Source organism: Pyrgilauda ruficollis, unplaced genomic scaffold (assembly GCF_017590135.1).
Source record: "Pyrgilauda ruficollis isolate IOZ18807 unplaced genomic scaffold, ASM1759013v1 scaffold57, whole genome shotgun sequence".
Classification (NCBI taxonomy): Eukaryota; Metazoa; Chordata; class Aves; order Passeriformes; family Passeridae; genus Pyrgilauda; species Pyrgilauda ruficollis.
The window spans coordinates 4,498,903-4,526,497 of NW_024527377.1; the positions used below are offsets into that span (position 1 = coordinate 4,498,903).

Here is a 27,595-nt window from a genome sequence, read left to right on the forward strand (position 1 = left end):
ATGGTGCTGGCCTTGAGCGAGCGGACATGGAGCGGCAGCTGCCTCGGCACCGGCCAGCGGGGTCACACGAGCAGGAAGGGAGCGAAGGTGGGGACCCAGCACTCAGGGCTGAAGGGGCCCTTGCTGGAAACGGGTGGGCACTCCCAGCCCTGGATCTCCGCAGGTGGGTGTGAGCATCCCACCCACACCCCCTCGGTGTTGAGTAGCCTGAGGAAGAATTCCCAATTCCTCCATGCCCAGCAGGGCTGGGGTTGCTCTGTCTCACCAGAGAGCTTTGATCAGCTCCCAGGGGATACTCCAGCCCCCCAGGACTGTCACCCCGTTCCCGGGAGCTCCTGGGCTGCCCTGTGCTCAGCCCCTTCCTCTGTCTCACAGCGAGACGTGCGCGGGCGGCGGCAGCCCTTGGCTGCGGGACCTTGGCTCCCAGCGATCAACAGGAAACGGGAGATGGATTTCTCGGCAAACTGGGCTTTCCATAAACAGTCTGAGGGGCCGACCCGCGACGGCGGGAGCAGCACAGAGCCAGGGCTGGGCTTTACAGCTGTTTATCACATTTTTCTGCTCTCGTTTCCTCTCTGGCTCGGCAGCTCAGGGTTCCTCTTCTCCTGCATGCAAATCGGGGATGAGTTGAGCGCTGTTGGATGGGCTGCTGCCATTCCCAGCTGGGATGCTCCTGCTTGGAGCAGGATCAGGGCAGGCATCGTCCCATGGGCCCTGTGCCCTGCTCAACCAGGGTGCAAAGAGCCAGAACAGTCTCCAACCATTTCCAAACCTAAACCCAGGTCCTGTCAGGCTCCCTTTGCTTTGGAGCACACCAGAACCCACTGGCACACAAGCCTCCAATTTCTCTGCAATCAGGACTTAAGAAAATACAGGCTGACCCCGAGGGCTGACAGAGGACTGGGTGGAGGGGGGCGACGCCAGGCTCTCCACCTGTTTCTCATTAGCAGCAGCTTGTTCAGCGCCAGCCCCGCTCCCCATCCCACCCTGGTGAGCTTGGCAGCTCCACCATTTCCCAGTGATTTCTGCCCGTCTCAAAAAGCATGAGATGAAAGGCTTGGCTGTACAGCATCCCTCCATCCATCCATCTGTCCATCCCTCCTGGCAGGGCAGAGCTGCTCCCTTGCACCCTCTGTGGCCCATGCCCGTGTCCCTGGCCACTGACCCTGACCTGAGGAGATGTGTCGGGGACTGTCCCTGTCCCTGTCCTCATGCCTGCCCTGACCCATGGGACAGCAGGGACTGTGTTTTCGGGTGGTGGAGGTCAGTGGGGTCAGCCGGCGCATGGGCCCCGCTGGCTGAGCTGAACAAAGGGGCTTTCTTTGGCTGGGGCTCGGGGCGAGCACCACCCGTCTGGAGCGGAGCCGCCTGCGTCAGAGGAGACGGCGGCGGGATGGGGGGGTCTTCCAGAGGGCAGGAAAAGCAGTGGGGCTGCACTGGAGTCCAAGGGGAGCTGCCAATGGGCACTGCAGAGATGAGAGCCTGCGACCCTCATGCCCACACCTCCTGGTAGGAGGATGCTGGGTGTCCAGGGGCTGATGCACGGTCACTGTCCTCATGCCACGATGCCATCGTGGTGCCAGTGGTGCTGCCAGTCTGCCAAGCAACGCCCAGCTTTACAAAATGCTTTTGGTTTTGCCTCTGAATGGGACAGAAATGCCCCGCAGCAAGGCCAGAATGGGCACACAGACAGATGTCCAAGCAAAGAGTGAGACACCTGGCACCACACCAATTTCAGCAGGTCAGTGTTGATGGCAAATGCCAGCTCCTGGCTCCTCCCCACCACTCCAGGCACAGCCAAAACCATCCCACAACAGCCAACTGCAATCCAGCAGCAGAGCAGCAGCTCTGTGCAGCCGTGCAGGCGCTGCTGGCGCAGCTGGCCGTGCGTGTTCTGGCACCAGAATGCACATCCTACTTCCACGTGATGGATGTGGAAGAAAATGTGTTTGCCTGTGGAGAGGGGATGTGGATGGCGGGATGGGGCTGGGAGTGGGGCTGGCAGCATGCTGGGATATGGGACTGGCCAAGGGGGAATGCTGCCTGGAAACGGGGTCCGCTGGGCCAGGGCTGTGTTTGGGAGAAAAGCTGGTATGTAGGTGTGCTGGTGCATGAGGACATTGAGCTGGGGAGTGTGTTGAAACAGAAGGGTTTGATTTTTTCATTTGAAATGGCATTTCTGCTCCCTTGAAGTATAAAATGAAACATTACCAAAAGAGGAATAACAAAGGGGGGGGGTGGGAGTAATCAGTAACTGTTCCTTCCCACCCTGAAAATCCCCTTTGTAGTCACATTTTTTGTGCCTTGTTTGTTTCCCAGCCTGGACGTGAAGCTGCAGCTCAGAGGCTCATGTGTCCCTGTGCCATGGCTCTGCTGTCCTCAGGCTGCAGGGTGGGATGAGAGAGCCACACAGTGGGGATGCTCCCAGTCTGGGATGCTCCCAGTCAGGGATGCTCCCAGTCGGGAATGCTCCCAGCTGGGAATGCAGCAGCATGTGGTGTGCTTGCATCACCCAGTGCTTGGAGAGATACAGCTCAGTGCCCACACACATGGGAAGTGCAACCAGGCAGTACCTGACCCTGCAGAGAGGGATGCTCGTGACCCCTGTGCCTCCAGCCCTGCATCCCAGTCCTCAGCAGGAGCAAGGGCACGGTCAGTAAGGGCCAGGAGGTTCATTCCAAGGAGGACTCATACAGGATTTGCTTTTGCAACTGTAAATCCAAACAGCAGCTGGTCCATGGGCCAGCTTTCTTGGGAAGAATGCTTCCAGCCACATGGGGCTCTGGGGCTTCCCCCTGGCCTCCCCATGGGGGCAGGCACAGGCGAGGGATGAAGATCCTGGAGGTGCAAAGACATGGGGGGGTCCCTGGCACAGCCCATGCTCCTGCCTGGTCCTGGGAAGCAGCCAAGAAGGATTTGGATCCATATCTTTTCTCCCATAGAATTTACACCTCGTATTCCCACTTTTTATTCTCTCTGGCAGTGTTTGGTTTAATTTATGTTGAAGCCTGCAGGGCGAAGTGTCTGGAGCCATCCCAGCCACAGCCACTGTGTCCCACACTGGGCACCACGTCCTCTGTGTAGGTCTCTCTTAGTGCAAGGGGCACCCAGGGGTGCAGATGCCAACTCCCAGCCAGACCTGGGAGGGTGCCGGGAGAGTCTGCTCCGAGCACTGCCCAGTCTCCACAACTTCTCAACTCCCTGCCAGCTCCAGGAGCACTCCAAGCCCCAGACCCTGCTGATTAGAGACATTTAACATTCCTCCCAGTGCCAAAGGGATCTTTTATCAGCGGGTTTTTTTTCCTGCAGACTATTTTCTTTTCATGAAAACATTAAATGGCCTGAGAGATAAGGAACAAATTTATAGCAGTTCACACCGAATCAGCCAAGACACTGGCAAGGAAAAAATGCCTTCCCTCCTGCTACCCGCCTTCCCTCGCACGCTCCCCACCCCGGCCGCTTCCTCTCATTCTCTCCAAATTCTACAGACTCCCACGACAAGCTTGGCCAGCCATCCCAGCTCTTCCTGCCCACAACAGGGCTTGGTGCAAAGTTGCCCACTGAGCCAGGGGATTTGGCACAAGGAGGTGCTGGCACAATCCCTTTCATCATCTCCCTGGGATGCTGCTGAGGGCTGTCTTCATCCCAGGGTGATGCAGCCTTGTGTCCAGCAGCCCTGGACACGAGGATAGGATCCTGGACACACACTCCCTCCTGGCACGAGGACGGATTCAGTCAGTGCAAAACCTTGCCTTAAAAACGAGCCAGTCTAAATCTGGGTGGATGTTAACTGTGGGTCTGGGTGAGACCTGTCAGCCCCCCCTTCCCTTCCCCAATAAAGCATCCCTTGTTCCATCCCTGCCGCTGGGAGCTGCTCAGCAAACCAGTCCCGGGGCTCACAGGGCTGTAATGTTTAAGTTACCAAAATCTGCAATAAATTTTCCTAGCAGCCCCCAATCATCTGGCCCCCGTCCGCCAGCGCTGCCGGTTTATGAGCTCTGAAGAGCTATAAAGGCCTTTTACTGGCTGCGTTTTTTATTTCAAATTAGAGTGTGACTGGATAAACACTGGACAAAGTAAGGATTTACTGGGCATCCCGTGTAGTGCAGGGCTGGGGGCTCAGGGACAAGTGGAGCTGTGGCTCCGTGGGATGGACAACATATCCCTTCACCCTGGGTGCGTGGGCTCATGCCTTCCTTCCCCTGGCTGGCCAAAACACGAGGGCTGGTGAAGGGGAACCCACTTTGGGAGCCCTCATGGGTGCCAGCCAGGGGGTGGGCAGCAATGAAGAGCCCCAGTGCTGAGGAATCCACCCAATCTGGTGAAAACAGAGCACACATGTGGCCCCCTCCATCTCAGACCACGCTTGGAGTTTTGCCAGCAGTGGATGTCCTCTCCTGCCCAGAAGGTAAAAGTCAACATCTCTTCTATGGGAGTAAGGGAGGGATGCAGTGCCAAGGACCCTAGATGTCCCCACCCCACACTGAGGTGGCTGGTGGGGGCTGCAGGGGGCAGTGGCAGACCCTGTCTGTGCTCAGGACCTGCAGATGTCCCTTCCCTACTTGCAAAGATGGTGTCACCCATTTTACAGTCACCATGACGGGAGACAGAGGGGAGAAAATGGGTAAACAGCATGAGGAGGATATACCATGTGGATATTTCCCAGCCCTTCCCTGTCAGCACCTTGCCTGGTTGCTGCTCCAGGGATGCTCTTGTGTCCAGAGGGCAGGGAGGGGACATGCCACCAGCCCTTCTCAGCCCCTCTCTGCCCCTGTTAGCCACAGCTCATGGGACCTTTGGGCTCTGCCATGTCCCGGGACAGGAGGGATGTTTTGGGTCTCAGATCCCCGGGGTTGTTTGGGTTAGTTCCCCCCATTTCACAGCATGTCCAAAAACCAGGGAAAGGGACATCCCTTTCTTGGCCTCGAGTCTGGGGGCTTGGTTGCCGTTTTGGGGAAACAAAACCATGCAGGGGGTGATCCTGGGTGAAGCAGAGCAGTTTTCCAGGCTTTAATTTAGGGTCTCCCCTCTCCTGGGGGGTGCCAGGGCAGAGGGGCTGCTTGCTGCTTGCTGCAGCCCCCCAGGACAGACGCTGTGCCCCGAGCCGAGCGCAGGGCTGTGCTCCCAGCCGCCGCGAGCGCTTGAAGAATATAGGTGGTTAATGCCTTCAGCATGTATGAAATATCCCATATGCTGGGAAACAAAAGGGGCTCTGTGCTATTAAAGTTTCATTTCCCCCCTCCCCTCCTCCCTCCCCTCTCCCCCCGTTCTCCCTGCCCTGCGCGCGGCTGGAGCAGAGCAGCCGAGGAGAGCCGGGCGCTGCCGGCCCCAGCTCCGGCCGGGACCCCGGGCTCCGGGCACAGCGGGGCAGCGAGGACGTGACCTCCTGCGGGCTCAGCCGGAGCGCATGGACAGCAGCCAGCTTTACTTCCCCTCGGGAGAACAGGGGAAGAGAAAGAGGTGAGCCTGGCGAGTGCGAGCATCTCTGGGCTCACCAGAGGTGCCCTGGGCTCTGCGGCCATTCCAGCGGGATGCTGGCGGGGTATGGCTCTCGGTGACCTTGGGGACAGAGCGGTGTCACAGGAGAGGAACACGGATAGAGAGGGCTCCCGGCAGAGCGAGGTGGGCTTTCCTGGAATGCTCTCCTCACCGTGGGTGTCTCCTGGCTCCCCTGTCCTGCCCAGAGTGAGGTGCCCCCCTGGCAGCACCCAACCTGTGCTTAGCTGGAGGAACTGGGTGCTGGAAGGGGGAACAGCCCTTTCCCCCAGGACCCTCCGGAGCTGTTGGGGAAAGGATGAGCTGTGGAGGGCAGAAAGAAGAGGGGGGAAGAAAAAGAGGGAGGGAACGACAGCCAGTGGACTTGAGGGCAGCAAAACCAGCCCTGTACCCTGAGGGGAACCTCAATGCTGTCCCAGCCCTTCCTTGTGGTCAGACTCCCAGGGTTTCATGGGGTTTGGCTCCAGTAGCTCCTAGGGCAGCTGGGCACAGGTCTCCCGGGCTCCTGAAGGGGTTAAGAGAGGAGAGGAAAAGCACAGAAAGAAAAACAGAGTGTTAGGAGAGAGCAGCTCGGTCAGGGGCTGTTTGCACTGGCTTGGATGTGTCCTCGGCATGTTTATTCCTACTGCACAAGCGATTCTGCCAGGACAGCCAGACTGCTGAGCACACACAGAGCCCCTGCCCAGAATGCCTGGGGACCCCTCTGAGCAGCGAGGTGGTGGTGGTGCCCTGGCCTCAGGGACCCCTGGAGCCCCCCCAAGCAGCAGGGCTGCTCTCCTGCCTCGCCTGGGCTGGCCGGGCTTTCAGCCTTGGGGGAGCTAGATGGGAAAGGACCTCATGTCCCAAGGCCACCAGCCTGCTGTGCTGCTGGGGCCAAGGCCTGGGAATGGGCATGTGCTGGGGTTTGGCTGCTTTCCTGGTCTGGAAAGAAAACACTCCCTTCCCCGGGATGCTCTTTGTTTCCCATGGACAGACCCGAGCGCTGCCCGTGGGGCTCAGAGGGGACAAACCCTGTACTTGTGTGCACTCTGTCCTTGTGCTGCTAAAATGTCCTTTATCCTGGTGCCGGCAGCTCCCAGGCTGTGTGCACTCATCTCTGCTCTCAGTTCCCATCCTGCCTCCCTGGGATCAGAGCTGGGGGCCGAGACACTGGCCAGGGCTGTAGGTTTGAGAGGCAGCAGGGAGCTGCTCCCTGTTTCTCAGCAGCACAGTTCTGCTCTTCAGGGAGCTTTAGGGCTTCAGGGATGCCTGGAGCTGATGGTGGGGAGCTCACAGTGGGGAGGACAGAGCTGCTGGGCTCAGCAAACCTTGGCTGAGCTGTCAGGTCTGCTATTGACCTTGGATCTCTGCACTGGCAGGTCGCATGCCCTGATCCTGACAGACCCAGGTCACGGTCCCTCGTTTGTTCAGGAGGACCTGGGCAGGGTTGTGACAATGTCAAACACGGCTGTGAAACCCAGCAGTGGCTGTGCCAGCCCCCAAGACTACCTGGAAAGTTCGGCAGCCTGGTTTGGAGCCTGGGGAGTTCAGATGCTCAAACTCACTTGTCCCAGCTCAGGCAGCCCTGAATGCTCAGAGGTTGTTTAAACTGGATTTTCGAGCCCCTGTGGGGTTTTCTGCTTAGTTGCTGTCTTGTGCTTTATGTCTGCTGAGGCTGAGCTCCCTGGGGCCAGCGAGGCTGCAGGATGAGCTGTAACTCCACTGCCAGAAATTTCATCCCACTCATCTCATGCCTGTGGGATGAGTTCCAACCCCACTGCAGGGTGAACCCCAACCCCACTGCAGAGGCTGCCCTGTCCTCCCCTCCCAACATGGTTTTTGGCACAACCATCACCAGGCATCTGATATCCAGGGGTGAACCCATCCCTACAGTGCTTGCCTCCAGGAGCAGGATTTTGTTCAGTGAGGGTTCCTTCATTCCTCTCCCAGGAAATGTGCATTGGTATTGCCTGGGAAATGCGTGAAGGCGCCACTGTGCCAGCCCGCCCTCCCTTCTCTCCCTCTGGCAGCTGCTGCTGGAGCTCTGAGGAGAAATTTGGGTGTGGGACCTGCTGTGCCAGAGAGCTGGTGGCTGCAGAGCTGGGATGTTCCTGCAGGATGGGTGATGAAGGTGAGCTGCCCCAGGCAGACAGGGGTGTGTGGAGCCAAAAGCTGCCAGAACCTGGCTTGCCAATCCAGCTCGCCTTGCAGCCGTGGTGGTGTCCTGGGGACAGCTGTGCCACACTGACCAGAGCTTGATTTTTCAGTTCATCCTCTCGCTTGGACCTCTCTGGTTTTCACATTTGAGTTTTGAAAAGGCTGAGCTGCAATTTTATCCCTGGCCTCCTGTAGTGATCTGCTGAGGCTCCAGCTGATCACCCTCTGTCCCATGGCAGTAGGGGCCAGAGGTCCCTGAGGATGGCCACCCCCCTGGTGACACCTGGGGCTTGCATCAGGCTGAGCTGGTAGGACGTGGCAAACCTGGTACTTTGCTGCCCAGAAGTGCACTGAGAAGGGCTTGAGGCAGCTGTAAGAGCCAGGACTGGGGCTGTCCTCATTCCCTGGAATGCAGCAGCTGGAGCTGGGGTCAGGGTGCAAGCTGAGCAAAGGGCAGGACAGGCTGGGACCTGCCCTGCGTGGGGCTGTCATGCAGTCAGGTCATGGGCAGCTCCCAGGATTGTCTGGTTGGGACCCCCAGGGCAGATGGGCCCCTTAGGGATGGCAGGAAGGGGTAGATTCACTTCTGAACCCAGCCAGGAGGGCAGAGCAGGATCAGTGCGGCTTGGCTGGAGTGCACAGACTGATGTTTGATGGATGCAAATCCCTGTGGAGCATCAGGGTTTCTTGGAGACTGGGACTGGAACGTGGGCTGAGCAGTGGGAGGAGGAGAGTGGGTGTGCTGAGCACCAAAACCCCCTTGGAGTGAGGGTGTGGAGTGGGGTAACCAGGGTGGGGCTGGGTTGGGATGGCTGTGCCAGGGTACCAAACACATTTCACCCTGAGTCCAGCCCTGCCTGCACCGTGCTGCCCTCCAAGGGGCCAGCATCCCCTTCCTCAGCTCCCCATCCTGCTGCCTGCCCTCCTCAGCCCCTGCTCCAGGGAGCTGCCCAGGGAGGGCTCCACTCCTCCCTGATCCCGGAGGGACAAGCCCAGGGCTGGCGTGAGAAGCCATGCAGCAGTTCCGAGGGATACGATCAGCCCACATCCAGCCCTTCCTTCCAGCGTGGGGTGGAGAGGGAGGGGACATGGTCCAGCTGGCCGGGATGCCACTGTCATCCTCCTCCTCCTCCCTAGCTTCGCTCACGCTGAATCACTCCGGCTCCCGCGGTGCCCGCAGCCCCCGTGCCCACCCCCAGCATTCCTCCCTGCCTCTCCCCACCAGCTGCGGGCAGGGATGAGGGCACAGGGCACCCACCTGCCCGGGCCAGCAGCCCGTGGCTGGGGTGCTGCGGATCGCAGGGGTTGCACGGGGACAGGAATTCAGGAATGTTGTTTTTTCCATCCCGGTTTCCGCCAGGTAGTAAATCAGCGCTGCAAAAGGCTTTTGTTTTCCCCAGCACGCTGCCGGCTGCTGTGCCTGCCCGCCCTGAGCCGGGACGGAGCCATCCCTGTCCACACTGCCGGGTCAGCTCCTCAGGGAGCTGGCATCCCTTGTCATGCCCAGGGAAGCAATCACATCCATCCCACCTTCCTTGTGCCCCCTCCCTGAGCACTGGACCCTGCCACAGAAGGCTTCGCTCCCTGAATCCTGCTCAGCCCAGCTGTGTCCCTCCTGCTGCCATCCCCTTCTGGCTGTAAGCAGCCTCGCTGTCCCATGGAAGGATATTGGGGTGGCGCAGGTGACACCACGCTGGCTCCAGCCGTGCAGGGTTTAGCAGTGGGGTCCTTGTGCAAGGGAAATCACCCCACAGGCAGCTCGGCTGTGCCTTCCCCCAGCACACAGCTCAGCCGTCCTGGCCAGGTACCCAGGGAGCTGGGAGGGGTGTTGGATTGCAGCAGACGGGAGCGTGGCTGTGCACAGGGCAGCCAAATGCTGCTGGGTGACGCCCGAGGTGTCTCCGGTGTCAGCTGCGAGGGCAGCGCTCCCTGACAGAAACACAGCGGTGTGGGGCTGCCCTGGGGGATGCAGCCACCCTGACTCCTGAGGGAAAGGGCCACGGGAAGAAGGTGCCACGTGGAGAAGGAAGGTGCCCAGCTCCCCTGAGGGGACATTCAGCTACTGGCCTCGGGGAGGTGTAAAGCTCCCCAGATGTATACATTGCAGCTGGGCTATTTTGGAAAGGGACTGGGCCAATCTTGTGACTGGAGCTGGGGACTGCAAGTCTGGGCAGCAGGGTCCTGCCTGAGTGACAGCGACTCGCTGCCTGACCCGGGAAACCCGAGAGCCCCGCTGTGCTGGGACAGCTTTCACACCCCTTCCCTTCCCGCCTGCTTCATGGTGATGAAAACCCAGCGTGGGGCAGGGATGTGGCTGAGAACAGCACGGGAAAGCGGGGACAGGGCCAAAGTTTGGGTGTGAATCTGCCTCCCCACTTCATGGCTCTCCCGTGGCTGGGCCACTCACGGTCCCCAGGGCTGTCCGGCGGTGTCCCCCATTTTTTTTACAGCTGTGCCACCTCCTAGCCCTGCGCTGTGTCTGGGACAGACCAGCCCAGGCACTGCAGACCCCCAGCCGGGTGCCGGGAGCAGATGGAGACAAAGACTTTCAGCAGACCCCGTCTCCCCCGGGCTCAGCAGCCTGAATGCCAGCAACGCCTGCCAAAAATATTTGTGTGGGACGTGGAAAGTTAACTTTAGTTTTCCTTTTTTCAATAGCTGGGAGGGGGGGGAGGGTGACAGGGTGTGAGAAAGGCAGGTGGGGGGGCTGTGCATCACTCGCCAGCGAGTGGGCAGGAAGAGAAGTCGAGCAAAAGACCTCCTTGCTGCCAGATTTCAACACTTTGTGAATTGAATGATTTTTTTTTTGTTGTTGTTGTTGTTATTATTCCCTCCCCAGCACCATTTTGCAGCTTCTCATAGGGACTTGTTGCCATCAGGAAGCATGAGGAGCCTCTCAGATGGGCACAGTGAGCAGCTGCTTCTTGGGACTCTCAGTTGGGCACCGGTGCCCAGTTTGGGCATCCTCTGGAGCTGCACCCCTGAAATGCTGCCTGAAATGACCCTCATCCCTCTTTACGGCCTTTGTTTGCAGGTGTGGGCTATCTCAGCCTCGTTTTGTGGCTATGGCTGCTGTTGCTGCCTGTTATTGCCAGCACAGTGATGCACCCGAGGCATTTATACACATCCTACCTGGCTGGTATTCCAAGAGACAGGATCAGCCCAGCAGCTTTTACCTGAGACCCATGGTACTCATAAATATTCCCCTCCTGTGCTGCTGGTAGAGCCCAGGAGCTGTGTCCTGGAGAAGGAGGCTGCTCTCCACAGCTCTGCCACCGTTCCCCCAGCGCCGTGCCGGGCCCAGGCTGGCCCCCGGTGAGGCAGCAGATGCCTGACTCAGTATTTGGGTGCTGTGGGTGGCCCTGCCCCAGCAGAGTGTCCTCAGGGAGCACCACGGCTCGTGTCTCACGAGGAAGGGTTTGCCTGGGGAGCACCGGGCCGTGGGTGTCGCTCCCAGGAGATGCCCGTGTGCGGAAAGCGCTCCCATGTGGGAGGGGCAGCTCTGGAAGATGTTTGCAGGGAGGCACCAGCTCCCCCAGCAAATTGTCAAGGCAGCTCTGGTGTTGGATGGACATGACCGTGCTGCCCCAGGATCCTGCTGCCCAGAGATAGGGTGAGGAAATGGGAGTGTGGAGATGCAGATCCACCCTGAGAGGTTCTCTGCCACCCACTCTGGGCTGGGGCTATTTTGGGCAACTTTCTCTTTGTCCTCATTTGAGATAAGCCAGCTCCCTCCAGCTCCAACAACTTGCCATGTTTCTAAGGAAAGATGTGGGTGGCTTCCTGCAACTATTGATCCCCCAAATTACGTAAAGAGGAGGGTGAAATTTCTTTTTCAGAGAGAAACATTGACATTTTCTCCTCAGGTTCTCTTTGCAAATCTGTGCTGAATAATTGCAGCAGAGAGAGGCAGGAGGAAGGATTTCAAAAAGGGCAGAAGATTTCCGTTGGGCGTTCTCCAAAAAATGCAGCCTTGTGTTTGGGAAATGCCCGAGCGCCTGCTTTCTAATCTGCCTTCTTTTCCAAAATAACCTTGCTAAGGACAGGAAAAGTTTTGCAGAGAAGCTGTGTGAGCCTCGAGGAAGCTGCAGGGTATATCCGTGCCAGAGCTTAACCTGCCATGTTGAACTGGCGCTTTTTCTTATTTCACTGAGAAACCTCACAATAAATCAGGGAGTTTGGGATGAGTAGAACCCCTTTTCCTCCTCAGCTGGCTGTTGGGTTGGGAAATCCATCATGGTCCAAGTGCCGTGGGTGCTGTGGATCTCTCAGGAGGCGCTGCCCCGGGACCAGCCTTGCCGTGAGCAGCGCTGGGTGATGCTGTGTGAGAGAAGGACTCACAGGAATTTCCGTACACTGTAACCCATATCCTGTCCTGGGAGAGATGACATCCCCCTCTCCCAGCTGATAACTCGTCTGTGTTGGTGCGTGGGTTCGTCATCCCAGCAGGATTTGTGCCTGGCAGGAGGGAAGTGGGTCTGTCTGCGCTTGTCCTGACGCCGCATGAGTCACTCAATGGTTAAACACAGTTTAGCTGGATGCTGGAAATTTTCCTTTTTTGTTCCTGATAACCCTGAGCAACATCCTCAGGGATTTTGTTCTTGGCTGAACACTCCCAGCTCCAGATTAGTGGTGCCCTGGTGCTGAGCACTGACAGTGGTGCCACAGCCTCATCTGGGCTGACAAAGCAGGGGCAGCAGGGCACAGGGGGCCATGGGTGCTGTCCCCAGGGTGAGGATGGATGGATGAGGGTGCTGGGGTGTGAGAACTGTGGTGGGCTTGGGGCATTTCCAAATTGCATCTCAGGGGGTCCTTCCTCATGAGAAGTGGTTCTGGAGCTGGAGTTGGGCTGGGGTTGCTGGTAGCTGCTCTGTGCCCATAGGAAATCAATGCAAGTACAGGCATCCTCAATGCTCCTCCTTCCATTTACACAGGTCTTTGGATGCTGGTCCTCTGCCTGGAAAAGAGAAATTCCTGCATAATTCTCCTTGCTGGCCTGCCTCCCCTGGGCACATCCCTCCATCCGGGTCTCCAAAACCTGCCTGCTCCAGTGGCATCGTGCCTGATCCTCCTGCCTGCAGGGGTAGCAAAGCTGAGCTCGTGCCTGGCACGTGGCTGCCCTCCCTCATGCTGCCCATGCTCTGAGGGAAGATCCATCCCCCTGGCCATGCAGAGCTGTTTGGAAAGGCCGTGGAGCGCCAGTGAAGGAAATCAGTGAAGGAAGATGCTGAGGACAAGGCTGCAGCAGTTCTGCCTCCACCCCCAGCCCGGCTGCCCCATGCCTGGTGAGGCTGAGCAGCCCCCCTGTGTCCGTGGGACAGCCAAGGAGGACACTGAGGGGGACAGTGGCTGCTGGCAGGAGAGGAGGAGCAGAGGGGGGCAGAGCTGCCATCAGCTCTGGGATACTCCAGCCTCCAAGCCAGGCGAGCAGGAGGCACGGATGGGACTGCTGGGAGGGAAATCAAGTGGGAGCTGCCAGAGGGACCTCAGGGAGCTCAATGGGGATGCACCACAACCCCCACTGAACGGCAGCCTGGCCTTGGCAGAGGAACCTGCAGCCCCTCCCAAGTGCCCTGGCTCTGCCCCAGAGCTGCCCCCCACAGCAGACAGCCCCACGGGCAATCCCAGCCAGGAGTGGAAAGTGGTGAAGATCCAACGGGTCCTCATCAACCCTGACTTTGAGCCAAGGAAAACAGGTAAGAGAAACCCCCTTTGGCCACTGTTCCCCCTGAAAGGCCCTACTGTGCTCCTGGTGAGAACACCCGGCTCTTCCCAGGGCAGGACTTTCCCTGGGTTAGACGTCCCAGGCTTCCAGCAGAGCTGCCGGGACTAATTTAGCTTGGGATGATCTCTTTGGCCTTAAAAATAAGAAGGAATCTGTGGCTTTTCTCGGGAGGGGGGTGGGAAGGCAGCAGGCATGTTCCCACTGTCTCCAGGAACTCAACCCATCCCTCAGTGGGGCATGACCAGGATGGGCTTCCCAGCCCTCACCCTGGCCATGGGGCTTGGTGGGATCCTGCCCAAGAGTGATCAGGACCAGCTCCCGTGGCACTGTCTGGGACAGGGACACCTCTCCTCCATCAATTTGGGATGGTCAAGCATCCCTCACATGGCTTTGGGCCATTTTTGTCTGCCCCTGGTTTAAAAACTAAGCGCTTTATTTCAGGCTGGTTGGTTCCTACAATGCTCTCTGCCATCGCCTCACTTCACTGCCCCGTGCCACAGCTGTTCCTTTCCCCCATGACTGTCCCTTCAGCCACAGTGACAAATACAGGCTCATACCAAGGGTTGCTGGGGCTGCTGCCATGCCTGGAATGCCCCACCTCCCTGTGGGAGATGCTCCTACAGAACCCATCCTCTTACAGGCATTGGGCCCATTTTTAAACCCCGCTTCCCCCCTCCTTTCTATTTTGCTCCTGCCCAGCTGTTACCTCAGCTGCCACACAGTGCCAGGGCAGGTGTGTCCCTGTCCCCACGGGATGGCATTATGGGATGCTGCTGCTCAGCTCAGAGCTGGCTCTCCCAAGGCAGCCCCCTGGACTGGGTGGGATGGGGTGGGACTGACTGGGGATGCTTGACAGGAGCCCGGTGTCCAGAATCCACTCCCTGCCTTTTTACAGTGTCAGGCATCCTCAAAACCAGCAGCTCCTGGATGGGACAAGGCTGGGAAACTCAGCCAAGCCCTTTGGCTCACAGCTGCCCCAGCAGCATCGTGTTTCAGGGCTCAGCACACAAACCAGATGGACCCAAATAGTCTTCCCATTTCTCACTGCTCGGCGATGGCAGATCTGCGGTGGGGAAAGGTCAGGCCTGCCTCTGTCCAGGCTCAGCATTTTCCTAATCCCCGCCGCCATCCAGCACTTTTGCTGCCAGCCTGGAATTTTAAAGTAACTCAACAGGTTTGTTGGAAAGAGTTTGTCTGTCCCGTTTCCTCCCCCTCCAAGTGAGATCACCACCAGCCACTGCCTGCAGGACCCGTCAGACTTTCCAGAGCCTGCAGGCAGGATGTCACCGAGGGTCCTGAGAGCAGGGACCTTGCAAAAAGCCTGCAGGTTTGGGGAAGAGAGGTTTGCCTCAGTGCAGTGAGAGGAAAGGGCAGGTGCCCTTTCAGAGGCACTAGGGCTGTTCCTGCAGCAGGCTGTTTGCAGGAGCATCCCTGGCACATGTCAGGGACTTGCTCCTCTTCTCTTTAGCTGTCATGGGGTACAGAACACCCCACCTCTTCCAGCCTCTTCAGGAGAAGAGGGCACATCCATCCACACCCAGAGTGGTGCAGGGCTGGCCCTGGGAGCTGGGAGCCAAACGGGTGCCCCACCTTGAGCTGTGTGGACCCACCCAGGCGGGTCCCAGGTGCCCCTTTGGTCCCCGTCCAGCAGCCCAAGGCCAGGCTGGCTGCTCCCAAATATCCAGCACGGCAGCCCGGGCTGGCTGGCACCTCTCAGGGCAGGCTGGGGAGCGCAGGAGCCCCGGGAAGAGGCAGCGGCTGGGAGATGCAGGAGGCAGGACTGGTTTCTCTGTCTGGTGTGCAAATAAACGGAAGGTTTCACTCCCTGGGGGCTGCAGAGCCAGCGCCAGGCTCCCTCAAAAACCAGGAAAGCACAAAAAAGCACGGAGGGGCAGGAAGAAAGGAAATTAGAAAGGCAAAAAATCAAGCCAAGAGCTCATCCTGAGGTGTGGACAGGCATGGGAAGGGGGTGAGGCCGGTCGCACCCGCAGCCAGGGAGCTCTGCAGCCCCAGCGGGGCGGTGGAGGCAGGAGGTGATGCTGGCTCCCCTGGGATCGTCTGTGGCTCCCTTGTGACTGGGGGCAGAACAGCCCTGGCACAGGGGATTCGGGGATTCAGTGCTCTTTCCAGGAGGTCCCCAGGGCAGTGACATCGGTGCTGGATGTATCTGAATTTGTATCTGGATTTTTGCCTCCCTCCAAGTGCTTCAAAACTTTAGCACTGAGGAAACCTGCGGAAAGGGGAAGCCCCACACGCCCAGCAGCGTCTGAAACGTAAGGTGCTGCGGGGGAGAGATGGGAAAAAGGGTGAGGGGCTGGGTAAGGGGGTGTCCCGCGATGGGTAAGAGGATGCTCAGGACTGTTAAGGGGAGTGTGCAGAGCTGGGAGAGAGGGATGCCCCAGAATGGGATAAGGGGATGCCCCGGAGTGGGAAGGGGATGCCCCGGGCTGGGTAAGGGGATGCGGGGAGCTGGGTAAGGGGATGCCCCGTGCTGAGTAAGGGGATGCCCAGGCTTCTCCCCCTCGCAGCGGGCTCAGGGCAGACCCAGCCGGGACGAGAAGCAGCGGAGCAGGAACATCGGGGGCGGCGGGGCGGCTGCCAGAGTGGCCGGGCGGGGGGAACCCGTCCCGTCCGGTCGGTCGGTCGGTCTGTCGGGGCGGGCAGGGGCAGGGGCAGCGCCGGCGGGACCCGGCACCCCCCCGGGCCGGCCCCCTCCCGCCGCCCCCCCGGGCCCGCTCCGAGGGCGGAGCTGCCGCAACTTTCCTGCCCGCCGCCTCCTCCCCGGTGCAGTCGGGCTGCGCGGGGAGGCGGCACCGGCACCGCGGGTACGGTCGGGCTGGAGGAGTAGGGGGGCAGGGACCGGGGGGCTCCGGGCGGGGGCCGGGGGTGCCGGTGCTGAAGGGACGGGGCGAGGAGGGGCACGCAGAGGGGAGTACAGCGGGATCTGCGGTGTCCGGGCTGCCGGGGGATGGCAGTGCGCAGGGGGTGCTTAGGGGTCCGGGGTGCACGGGGAGGAACGGGAGTGCATGCCCAGAAGTGCCGTGGGTGCAATGGGGGGCCAATGGGGGGCGGTGGGGCGCGCGCAGCCGGGGCTGAGCGGGGTTTGTCCCCAGGAATGAGCGGCGCAGGTGTCGCTTCCCTCCGCCGGCAGCCGGGTGTCCGATGTGGGGCGTGGGAGGCACAGTGGGGACACACGGCGGGGACGTGGAGGGACGTGGGGGTCCTCCTCGGCGGTCGCAGGGTCTCACCTCCCAGCTCCGCAGAACGTGTTCCCAGGCGACGTCCCCCGTCCCCTGCCTCAGGGACGTGACCTCCCCTGGCCATGCCACCCATGCTGGGGACACGAGGTCTGGCCCGGGGCTTGGCAGCCAGCAGGATGGATCCTTTACGGGTTGTGCAAGGGACAGGCAAAGGCCCCGTTTCGTTCCGCCGCCCTCCCCGCTCTGCCCACCCCTCTCCGAGCCATTTGACCTTCTCCGGCCGGGCCAGCGCCGCTGGCTCGGGGCACCCGCCCGGCGGGGCTGTCCCGGGACCCTGCAGCCCGGGATGGCTCGCAGCGAGTTCCAGCAGCTTTGGGCACAGAGGGGCTGGGACGCACTTTCCAGGCAGGATGGATGGAGTCCCCGTGGTACCGGGCCGGTTCAGCTGCCCTCGGGGTGGATGGATGGCCGGGTTGTCTGGGGGAGGTCTGCCCGGCTCCAGCCGCCTTTTCCAAGACAAAAGCTTGATTTTAGCCAGCTGGGGAAGGTGCTGCCTCCACCTGTGTGGTGGCAGCAGCTTCTTCTTGCCCAGTGTGGACACGTGTGGGGCTGGGGCTGCTCACTGCATCCCCCAGGAACTGGGGATGGGCAGGAGCAGACAGCCCCCACTGGAACTCAACCCCCACCACCCCCTTCTCACCCTCTGTGGGAATTGGGTGCCCCAGGACTTGCTGCTTGGAGACTGTGGGGCCATTTCAGCAGGATTTGGGTGCTGAGTGCCAGGCACGGCTGGGGAGGCAAACAGCTCCAAATCCAGCAAAGCCCCTGCGAGCAGAGCGCAGGGAAAACTTGCAAGCACAACGAATTTTCTCGCTGTGCCACATTTTGTCACTGGCAAAGGCGCCCGTGTGGAGACGCCCAGCACAGAGCGTCTGCCAGGCAGGAGAGGCTGATCCCACCACAGCACCCACCACCTGGGCCGGATCTTTCTGGGGCTGCAGGGCCAGCACAGATAAGAACTTCATGGAGGTTTTGTATCTGGGGCATAGGAGGGCTGGAAGCTGGGAACGAGGCAGAAAATTGTCATCTTTCTATCCATATGTTTGAATCATATCCGTTTCTAGCTAGCTCAGCTGCCTGTCTGTGCTACCCTCCGTGTTTTCCTAGCTGCAGATTATTTGGGATAACTGGGAGCTGGAGGGGAATGTGTGCACAGACTTAAATGTGTGTGAGTTGGTACGCCTTGCAAAAAATGCTGCACAGCTGTAGCTGGGGCAAGGGGCCAGCTTGCTGCTCTGCCAAAAAACCTGCTTACATTTCCTCAGTGGCCAAAGTCCTCAATGTTTGGGTGAAAACACTGGATCTCCTCTCCCCAGCGTTGCCTGGCTGTGGATGCGCACTGGGGTTTGTGTCAGGTGGCACAGAGCACATCCCTCTGGAAGTGGGGTTTGTCTTGGTTTTGCTTTTGGTTTTGCCAGTGGGATTTTACCAGCAAGAGGCACCATTTGGGTTGACCACAGAAGTCCAAGAAATGTTTGGAAATGGGGAAAAGTGCCTGCTGGTTATGGATGATGGGTGCTCTGTCCAGGGGTGGTCTGGTAGGACACCCTGAGCATGGCCAAGCTGGGCAGCAGCACTGGGATCCTGAGCATCCACACTTGGAGCAGGCCAGGGACAGAGCCCAAACTGAAGACTTTGGAGTCACCTGCCAGCTCTGACTCTGAGATTTCACATGACCTGTGGCACCCTGCGGGTCCCATTAAGGCTTGGGTACCTCTTGTCTTCTGCATACAAGGACTTCTCACCAGGTACAGCTTCCAAGTCATTGTTTTTCCTTCCTGTGACATCCCAGCCATGTCAAGACCATCGGCTTTCACTGAATTTGTCACTTCAGTGAATCTGCAGTTTAAGGCCAAATCTTCATCCCATTTCAGCTCTTGGAGTCCATCTTAGGGCAGGATGGGTCACAAGCCAGGTCTGATACACCCTTCACCTTCATTTGGGGTCAGATGGTGATTCCAGCCTTTCCTGGCTAGACTTCAGACATCCTGCTTTAGCACCCTTCAGGGGGATCCATCCTTTGCGTGGAAAGCTGAGATGGAAGGAATTTTTTTCCCCCATCTGTCCAGGAAGTGAGAGTAACAAAAATGCCTTTCATCACCTTCGTCATCCTCCCTCTGGAGAAGAGAGCACTGCACATGCTGTGGGAAGGATGACTGGCAGCTCGGCAAGAAGCTGTTAAGCCCTGCACTTGGGGGATGTTCAGGAAGTCACCCCTGGAGCAACAGAAAACCTACAGAGCAAGTGCCTATATAAATATATAGATAAAGATCTATAGGCTTCTGTGGCCAGAGCTGGAGTGTGTTAAACCAGAATAGCACCTGGAGCTGCTCAGGACTCTGGCAATTCCATGGGGCACAGGATGCACAGGGAGCATCCTTCTGCAGCATCCCTGGACCACAGAGATACCCAGGGCTGGCCCAGAGAGGGCACATGGCAGTGGAGAGGGCTAGGAAGGAAGGAAGGAAGGAAGGAAGGAAGGAAGGAAGGAAGGAAGGAAGGAGCTGTCAACTGTTGGAATTGGGACTCGGCTCAGGGTGATGTGTGGAAAGCAGTTCCTAGTGCCCTTGGACACATGTAGTAATTTACTTTTACCTCCTTCCTGCACGGCTTTGGCTGCCTTCAGCCCCACACCCCTTTTCCTTCTCCTTCCCAGCACCTGGACATTCTCAGTGCATTCAGCTCCCTCCCGCCTGCCTGGGGCTGGGGAAAAGGACCAACCAGAGCCCACCCGGGGCTGCCAGCTGGCAGGAGATGGCAGGGAAGGATGAAGGAATGTTCCCTGTGGCTGGGAGGGGACTGTGTGGTGTAGAAACTGCCCCAGGTGACAGAATCCCTCCAGACACCATGGCACATGGATAAAGGCTCTTGCACTGGGTGAATAATCTCATCCCATGAGATTCTCTCTCATGGCTCAGGCTGCAGCAATTTCCTCTGGACTGCCAGAGGCTTCAGTGCTCTTCATCTGTGTCATAAAAATCGGATGTGAAGAGCAATCCTTAGCCTCAGCATCTCAAGTAGTATCCTGAGGGATTAATTTCCAGTGGGCCCGGATGGATCAGCCCAGGAAGGGCGGGTGCTGGGTGGGCAGGGGCAGAGGGGCTGCTGGAAGACTGGAGGGGATGGGGATGGTTGGAAATGGATTCCAGATAGGGGATTTTAGGTGGCAGAGTCCACCCTGCAGCACACCCTGGTCCCGAGCAATGCCATGGCTGTGGCAGCAGCAAGGGATGGAGGCACTCAGGGGCAAAATCCCGGTGGGCAAATCCCGGTATTGGTCCCGGCTCCGTGGGAGCGTATCTGGCGGCTAGTCCAAGCAGGAACGGGCTGGCCAAGAGCTGAGTCATCCCTCCAGCACGGAGGAGATCCCCCAGGGCCCCTCGTTTGCTGTTAAAAGGCAGTAGCAAGAGCAAGAGGCTGCGAAATGGCTCCGCCGAGAGCTCGGCTTCTTAGGCAGCCCCGGCCCCCGAGGAGCGGGGATGCTCCGCTCGGAGCACGGAACCCGCAGACATCTGGAGCCTGTGGCTTGTTTCTCAACGGCTCCTTGGCCGTGTTTCTCCTGCGTTTCGGAGATAAAGGCGGCGAGGGTGACCCCGCGGAGCGGGAGCCGCGGTGCTGGCCGCCCTCCAGGCAGCCCGGCCGGAGGAAGCAGCGGCCCCGCTCTGTGCCGCCGCCAAGGCAAATAGAAACGGGGCGTAAAACAATGCTGGGCGCGAACCGGGGGGACTCGGGCCGCCGGCGTCGCCGCTGCCGACGGGCTCCTCGTCTCCAGGAGAGTTTCCACTGGCATCTCTGCCTCCTCTGCCCCCTGCCCAGATAAAACCCTCCTGTCGGGCAGCCTGAAGACTTCATCCAGGGCATCCTGCACTCCTGAGCTGTGTGCAAGGACTTGCTGGGTGCTGAGGGAGGCGGGAGGGATGAAGGGTGAGGAACAGGAGTTGCCCAGCTTCCAGCAGCCCTCCTGCTAGCCGTGGGCTTGCTGGAAGGATTTGGCTTAGTCATCCATCCCTTTCCCTCGCTGGTAGGCTGAGCCACTGCTGAAAATATCCTGGAAGACTCCCAAGCAGCACAGAAGGCAAGAAAATGAGGAACACATGAAGGAAGGGAAGACGGGAAGGGATGGGATGGGAAGGAAAGAAGAGCAGGGCTGGGAGCGGGCTGCCTTGGCCACCCACCTCCCTGCTGGGGCCAGAGACAGAGCACAGACACCATCAGAGCTCCTGGCAGTGCCTTTGGAGAGGGGCCGCACGCTGGCTGGGTGCGGGGGTGATGCCGATGGTCGGAGCTGGTGTCTGTGCCCAGCAGTGGCCTCGGCAGGGTGGGGGACGCTGCCCTTCCCACGCGTGCTTTCGGCGGGGCAAGCTCATAGGAAATGGCTCACCCTGAGAAAATGCATTGCCGGCAGCTCCACATCCTTTCGGTCTTAGGGAAGGGCTGGTGCCCTGACCTTTGTCCGGCACAGGAGAAGCCCAGCGGCACTGGGCTGCTCGCCGCGGGGCTCGGGCCAGGCTTTTAGCACATTGCTCTCAGCGCTTGTGCCGAGTCCCGAGGCGTGGGGGGGCCTCCTCGCTGTGTCCGTGTCTGTGTCCAGCTGGGCAGGATCTGCGCAGCTTCTGTCGGCTGCTGCCATCTCGTGTTGCTCCACACACGAGTCCCCCAGCAGGGCTGCCCGCCGAGTCGGGGTGTGCTGGCATCTCCCGCTGTCCCCGGGTTTATGTCCTGCCCGCTCGGGGCTGAGCGTGCCGGCGTTCGGGGCGAGGGGCTGGGGACACACGCTGGCCTCTTCCCCGCCGCTGCCTCTTTAGCCGGGGGCCGAAGCCGTGTGAGCTGCAACCGGAGACCCGCGCCGAGAAATTCCTTCCCCATGTGGTCAGCGCGGTGGGTGCGCAGAACCCAGCCGAAATACGGAGTGGGGTGGTGGAAATGTCCTGAGTGTCACTAGGTGTCCCCTGGGCCTTCCCATCTGTCTCAGCATCTTCGTGACGGCTGTGCTGGGTCCCCGTTCCCCCTGACCGTGTATCCCAGCCCCCGTGCATCCCTCCTGCCTTCTCCCACCTGCCAGGGAAGGAGTCGGGATGCCGGGGGATACCTGGAGGAAGGGCTGCCAGTCCTGGGCGGGGAGGACTGACCCCCCACATTCCCTCTGAGGGCCCTAACCCCCCCTCTCCTCTCTGCCCAGGTCTCTCCCGCAGCGCCAGCCTCTCGGAGAAGGAGCTGAAGGAGGCGAAGGCGCGGAGCCAGAGGATCGCGGCTCAGCTCACCACGGCGCCCGGCCCCAGCTCCAAGGGCGTCCTGCTGTTCCACCGGCGCAGGCAGCGCGTTGAGGGGCTCACGGGGGCCGGGCATGGCGGGGGGCTGCCCCTGAGCCCCGCGCCCCAGCCTCGCCAGGGCACCATGGAGCACAGCCAGGGGCACGGGATGAAGCCGGAGCCTGGCCAGCCTGGCAATCCCGGAGAAGGGATGCTGGCAAACGCCTCCCCGTGCCAGGAGCTTCCTGCTGAAGCCCAGCAGGTCCCACTCAGCGTTTACCTGAAGGAGAACATGGCATCGGCCGCCACCAACGGCGTGCAGGAGCAGGCAGCCAGCGGGATGGAGAGAGGGGTGGAGGGGCTCGGAAATGCAGGAGCCCCTGCGGAGCCGAACACGGCGGCTCTGGTCCTGCCACAGAGCTCCGAGGAGGGGAAGAACGTCAAAGTGCCCGGTGAGGTGCCCGGTGAGGTGCCTAGTGAGGTGCCCAGTGCACCAGCGGGGACAGCCACAGGGATGGCACCCCCAGGCGGGCAGCAGCAGAACGGGACACCGGGCCGACAGTACTACGAGGTCCATCTCACCCTGGCCAAGCCCAAGCCTGTGAAGAACCGGACAGCCAGACCCTTCGGCACCCAGGCATCCCCCGCCAGTGCCCAGCCGGCCGAGGAACCCCCTGCCCCCGAGCTGCCCCCACCACCAACCTATGCAGAGACCCTCAGCAGCCCCCCACCCCTCACCCGTGTCCGCTCCCCCCCTGCCTACTCGGCCCTGTACCCCACCCAGGAGCAGAAGATGCTGCCAGATCCCCTCCTGGGCTGCGGGGTGAGCGGACCAAACCCCTTGCCCAAAACAGGGATCCTGGAGGAGTCGGCTGCACGGAGAGCCAGCAGAAAGTCCATGTTCACCTTCTTGGAGAAGCCAAAGCTGAGCCCCAACCCCGACCTGCTGGACCTGGTTCAGAGTGCAGACAGCAGGAAGAAGCAGAAGGAGCAGGGGGAGCCCAGCGCCGAGGAAGAGCCCTTTGCCCTGGGGGCTGAAGCTGCGAACTTTGTCCCCAACAGCACAGCCAGGGGTGTGCAGCACCTCCCACCAGCTGAGGATGCTCCAGCATGGTCCTCCTGCCTCAAGTCTCCCACCATCCAGCCCAAGAAGAAGCCACAGCCCAGCCACATCCTCACTGAAGCGAGAGGGAAGGGGGCTGAGCTCTTTGCCCGCCGACAATCCAGGATGGAGAAGTTCATCATTGAGGCCCCTTCCCAGCCTGAGCTGCTGCGGTCGCCATCGCCCACCATGTCCCTGCCTCCCTCCTGGAAGTATGACAACAACGCTTACCTGTCACCCATGGTCTCCAGACGCCCCTCCAAGAGTCCCTGCAGGCCCTCCAAAACCCCTCCTGCATCGCTGTATGGCAGCAACCTCATGGAGAACGAGGTGTCCCAGAAGGAGCTGGAGATCTCCAGGCACCAGCCTTACCAGCTCCAGTCTTCTCTCTTCATCCTGTCCCCATCCAAGGGGCCAGCAAGGTCCATGCCCCAGGAGGTGCCTCCACCCAGACCTTCTCTTCCCGACTCCTACCCCTATCCCCAGCAAGCCTCCTGCCCGACCTCTCCGTTGCCTCCTTCCCCGGTTTGGCATCCCACTGTGGTGCCCAGCTCCGGCCAGACCAGTGCCAGCCCCTTCCCCAGTGCTGCCGGGGCTCTGTCCCTGCCTCCCGAGAGCCGTGCCAGCCCTGCAGCCCCGGCCGAGGCGCTGCTGGCCTCGCCGTGCCGCCTGCTGCCGCCGCGGGCAAAGGCAGGATTCCAGGCACCCCGGCCCTCCTACTCCACCAGGAATGCCGGCATCGAGCCGCAGGTGTGGAAACCTTCCTTTTACTACAAGTAATGGTGGCAGAGAGAAAAACACAGCGGTGCTAGGCTGAATCCTCCCTAACTAACTGCTCGTGGGAGAGCCAAAAGCCAAACCAACCACAAAAAAAAGTGTGTGGGGGGAAGAAAACAGAAAAAAGAAGTGGTTGTGAGGCTGCAGCGCTGGGACAGTGGGTGACAGGCACTGCTGAGCCCCCAGTGCAAGAGGAGCTAAGGAGTCCTGGGGAGGCAGCAGGAACTGGCCACACAGCCTGCAGGATTCCCAAAGAGTCAGCAGGAGTCTGCCTGTCCCACAGGGCTGCTCTTGCTCTTCTCTCACCTGGGAACTGTTATGGAGCATTGCACCTCTGGCTCCCTCCTTTCCTCACCTCCGGCTTTCCAGCTCTCAGAGCTCTGCCTGCTCCTCCACATCCCCTCTGCCCTGGGCTCTTCTCAGCTTCCTACCAAAGCAAACCTGGAGGGGACACACTGCCTTTCTGCCTCACTGTGCCTGCTCCTGGCTCTTCTGTTGTTCCTTCAGGATCTGTCCTCCTTTGCTTCCTCGCTGTGGAGGAAGAACTGCATCCCTCGGGGAATGGCAGAGTCCAGAAGTGCTGGGCCCAGGGTCCCTGCGGGGTGCCTGTCCCCAGCTGGGCTCGGTGCTGGGGCTGGGGTGGGCAGTGCTGTGTGGCACAGCTGGAAGCAAGGGACGTGCTGGGATGAGGAGGGTGCTGAGGGCAGGTCTGCTGGGTGATGCTCAGCCCAAGGCTTTTCATCCAGCTGTGTCTCTGCCCATGCCCTCTCGCCACTTTCCCCATGGTGCCAAGTTGCCTTTTGACTGTGCTTTACTTCTGCATTTTTCTTTTTCCCCTCTTTCTGAATACACTCTCTGCGCTGTCACACCTGGCTCTTCTCTTTGCTGCCGCCTGGGGAGCAGTGCTGGGTGATGGATGCTGGGGCCGTGCAAGGGGGGCTCCGAGCATCCCCCAGAGGGAGACTTTAGGAAGCTGCAGGTAATGAGAGGTCCTGGGACATATTCTGGGCAAGGATGATTGGCAGGCTCAGCCTGTCCCCATCTCCTTGGTGGGCGAGGGGGTGCAGGGTCAAATTCGTTTTGGGGACTCCTTGCAGGGGTACAATGCACGAGGAGACATCCCCAGCTCCTGTGGGGCTGTGCCAGCATGAATCTTACCTCGGCACCCTCCTGCGGCTGTACCCCTGCTCTGTCCCTTTGTCCCCCGGGTGGGGGTCACTAACCCGCTCTCTGTCCCTCTCCAGGACAGGCGCTCGTCCCTCCCTGCATCGCCCACCTGGACGCCCCGGCTGGCGCGGCGCCCGGGCAGCCTGGACGGCTGGGCCAGCCCGGCCTCTGTGCCCGAGCAGGATGAGGGACCCCCCACGTCCCCTCCCTGGAGCGAGAGGTCCCTGTCCCCGCTGCGGCAGGACGCGGACCCCCGGGCCAGCCGGCAGATGCAAGCGCGGCTCGCCAGGAACATCATCAACGCTGCCCGCAGGAAGAGCTCCTCTCCCAAAGCCGTGGGGCTGGAGAGCTCCCGGCCCTTCACCCCCATCTCTGCCGGCCCCCCCAGCCTGCCCCAGTCCCCCCGGCTGGGGCCAAGAGCGCCGGCACTGCAGGCTGCCAGCAGCGCGCTGGGGAGCCTGGGCAGCCCCTCGCCCACCCACAAAAGTCCCCTGCGATCGCCCCGGGCAGGCAGCCCCCAGTCCTGTGCCTCCCCCGGGATGCCCCGAGCAGCCTGGGCAGAGGGTCGCCGGCTCCTGCTGCCATCCAGCGCGTCTTCCTGCCCCGTGCCCGGGCTGTCCCCTGTCCCCAAGAGCCCCCTGCCATCCCCCGCGGTGGGCGGGCGGTTCCCGGCCAAGCGCTGCACCTCCCGGTCCCCGACGGACTCGGACGTCTCCCTCGACTCCGAAGACTCGGGGACCAAGAGCCCGGGCATCCACAGCTTCAACCTCTGTCCCCGGGGCTGGACCAGCAGCCTGCGGCTGAAGACGGGGGGTCTGCCCTCGGGGGCTCCCTGCACCTCCTAGACAAGCCAGGCCCCCCAAAAATCCCTCTCCCTGCACCCGTCAGCCCCGGTGATGCCACCCGCTCATCCCCCACCGGGAACACACCAACCGCCGGGGCTGAGGTCCCCAAAAAACAGCGTCCCTTCGGAGCTGCCACCACCCTTCTGTGTGCCAGCGTGGTCAGGTGCCTCCCGCCCGCCCTCCACGCCATGGCCCCGCTCTATTTTTACCACGCTAACCTTTCGGGGCAGGACTGCGTGGTCAGCAGGCAGGAGCAGGCAGAGGGGGGAGCCGGCCCCCCCGGCCCCTGCCTCGGCAGTCCCTGCCTGCCAGCCCGCCCCATCCCGCACAGCCGGGATGGGATGGGATGGGCTTGGTGGTGCCCGTGAGCCCCTGTCCCCAGTTCCCAGGTGTTATCCCGGGGTGTCCCTGCAGCTCTGCTGCCCTGGGGTGGCACATCTGCTGCAGGTGGGCTGCATCGATTGGATACCATGACCAGGCTCTCCCAGACTCTAGATTTGGCTGGTGTCAATTAAAACCAGATTTTGGAGAGGAAAATTTAGTTTTTAGTTCCAGCCCCCCAGTTCTTCACTGCCTTTTTTTTTTTTTTTTTAATTTTTAAACTTTGGACTCCTTCTCAAAGAAAGTCTCCCAAATCCTTCTTTCCCTGGAGACCAAAAAGAGCCAAAGTTATTTATTGCCATGTTAAGGGGACTGTTTACAGGTGCCCTCCCACCCTGCCCAGACCAAGAGGGACAGCCCCATCTTGTACCTGTCACTGTCCCCATACCCAAGTTCACCACATCCCCAACCCCACTCCGGTGGGTTGGAGGCACACACAGGAACCAACGGGTGCTGAGACAGCCAGAGTAGGTGGGAAACTGTAGGAGCTGAAGGAAATGGTAGAAGTTGCAGAGGGTTTGAAGGAGTTGTTGGTACAGAAGGTGATTCTGAGAACGTCGGGGTCCCCACACCTTGGGGCCAGCTCTGGAAAAGAGGTTGTGTTTCGGCTGCCAGGGCTCCATGGAGCCTGTCACCCCTTCCCTTTCCCCAGGAGATGCTGTTGAAGCCAGCCCATCCCTGATCCCTGGAGCACCTCCACACTGCAGCTGCCCCTCCTGGAGCACAAGCCCCCCATTCCCAGGACACATCTCCCACCCTCGCTCCAGCAGCCTCCACACCCTGCCTTCACCACACGCTGTATACCCAGATCCGAAATAAACCGCCGTTATTCCACCCAGGCTGGCTCTGATCTGTCCCCGAGGTGGCCTGGGCACACGTGGCACACGGTCACCTCCTGCTACATGTCCCCAGGGGTCAGCCCTGCTCCATGCCAAGTGACAGTGTCTGCATCTATGCGGGTCAGCCCTGCTTCGTGCTGGGCTGGTGGCGTCCTGGTCCCCAAGGATCAGAGCCCTGCTCCATGCCAGGATTATGGCATCCTCATCCCTGTGAGTCAGACCTGTTCCACGCTGGGGTGATGGCATCCCAGTCCCCAAGGGTCAGAGCCCTGCTCCGCCCCCTTTCTCAGCCAGAAATAACTTCTGTCCCGTGGCCGGACCTTGGCATCTGGGCTGGAGCCCAGCACGGCTTGGGGCGAGCAGCAGGAGCCCAAGGGTGCCGTGAAGGGCCAGCAGAGGCCACCGAGTGCTGGTGGCTGCAGCTTGGCTTTGGCCTCATCCCCAGCACAGCAGGAGAAGCATCTTCAGTGCCCCAGAAGCATCTGGGGTATCCCCTGGCCAGGTAGGGAAGCTGAGGTCCCACATGGGGGTCAGCAGGTGGGTGGGTGCACGGGGCTTGGGGATGTCCTTGGAAAAGGGGACAGCACCAGTGTGGGGGTCAGGGTACAGTCTCCTTGG

At 60.4% G+C, this 27,595-nt stretch overlaps 1 protein-coding gene across 1 annotated transcript; it reads left to right on the top strand.

Annotated features, from left to right (window-relative positions):
* SYNPO (synaptopodin) lies at nt 1-26,967 on the top strand. The gene is made up of 5 exons (XM_041482217.1): nt 1-163; nt 13,221-13,328; nt 15,886-16,182; nt 21,797-23,718; nt 24,990-26,967. Exons 1-5 carry the CDS (start codon nt 1-3, stop codon nt 25,755-25,757), a joined length of 3,258 nt encoding a protein of 1,085 aa, XP_041338151.1. The 3' UTR covers nt 25,758-26,967.
* The last annotated feature ends 628 nt before the right edge of the window (nt 26,968-27,595 follow it).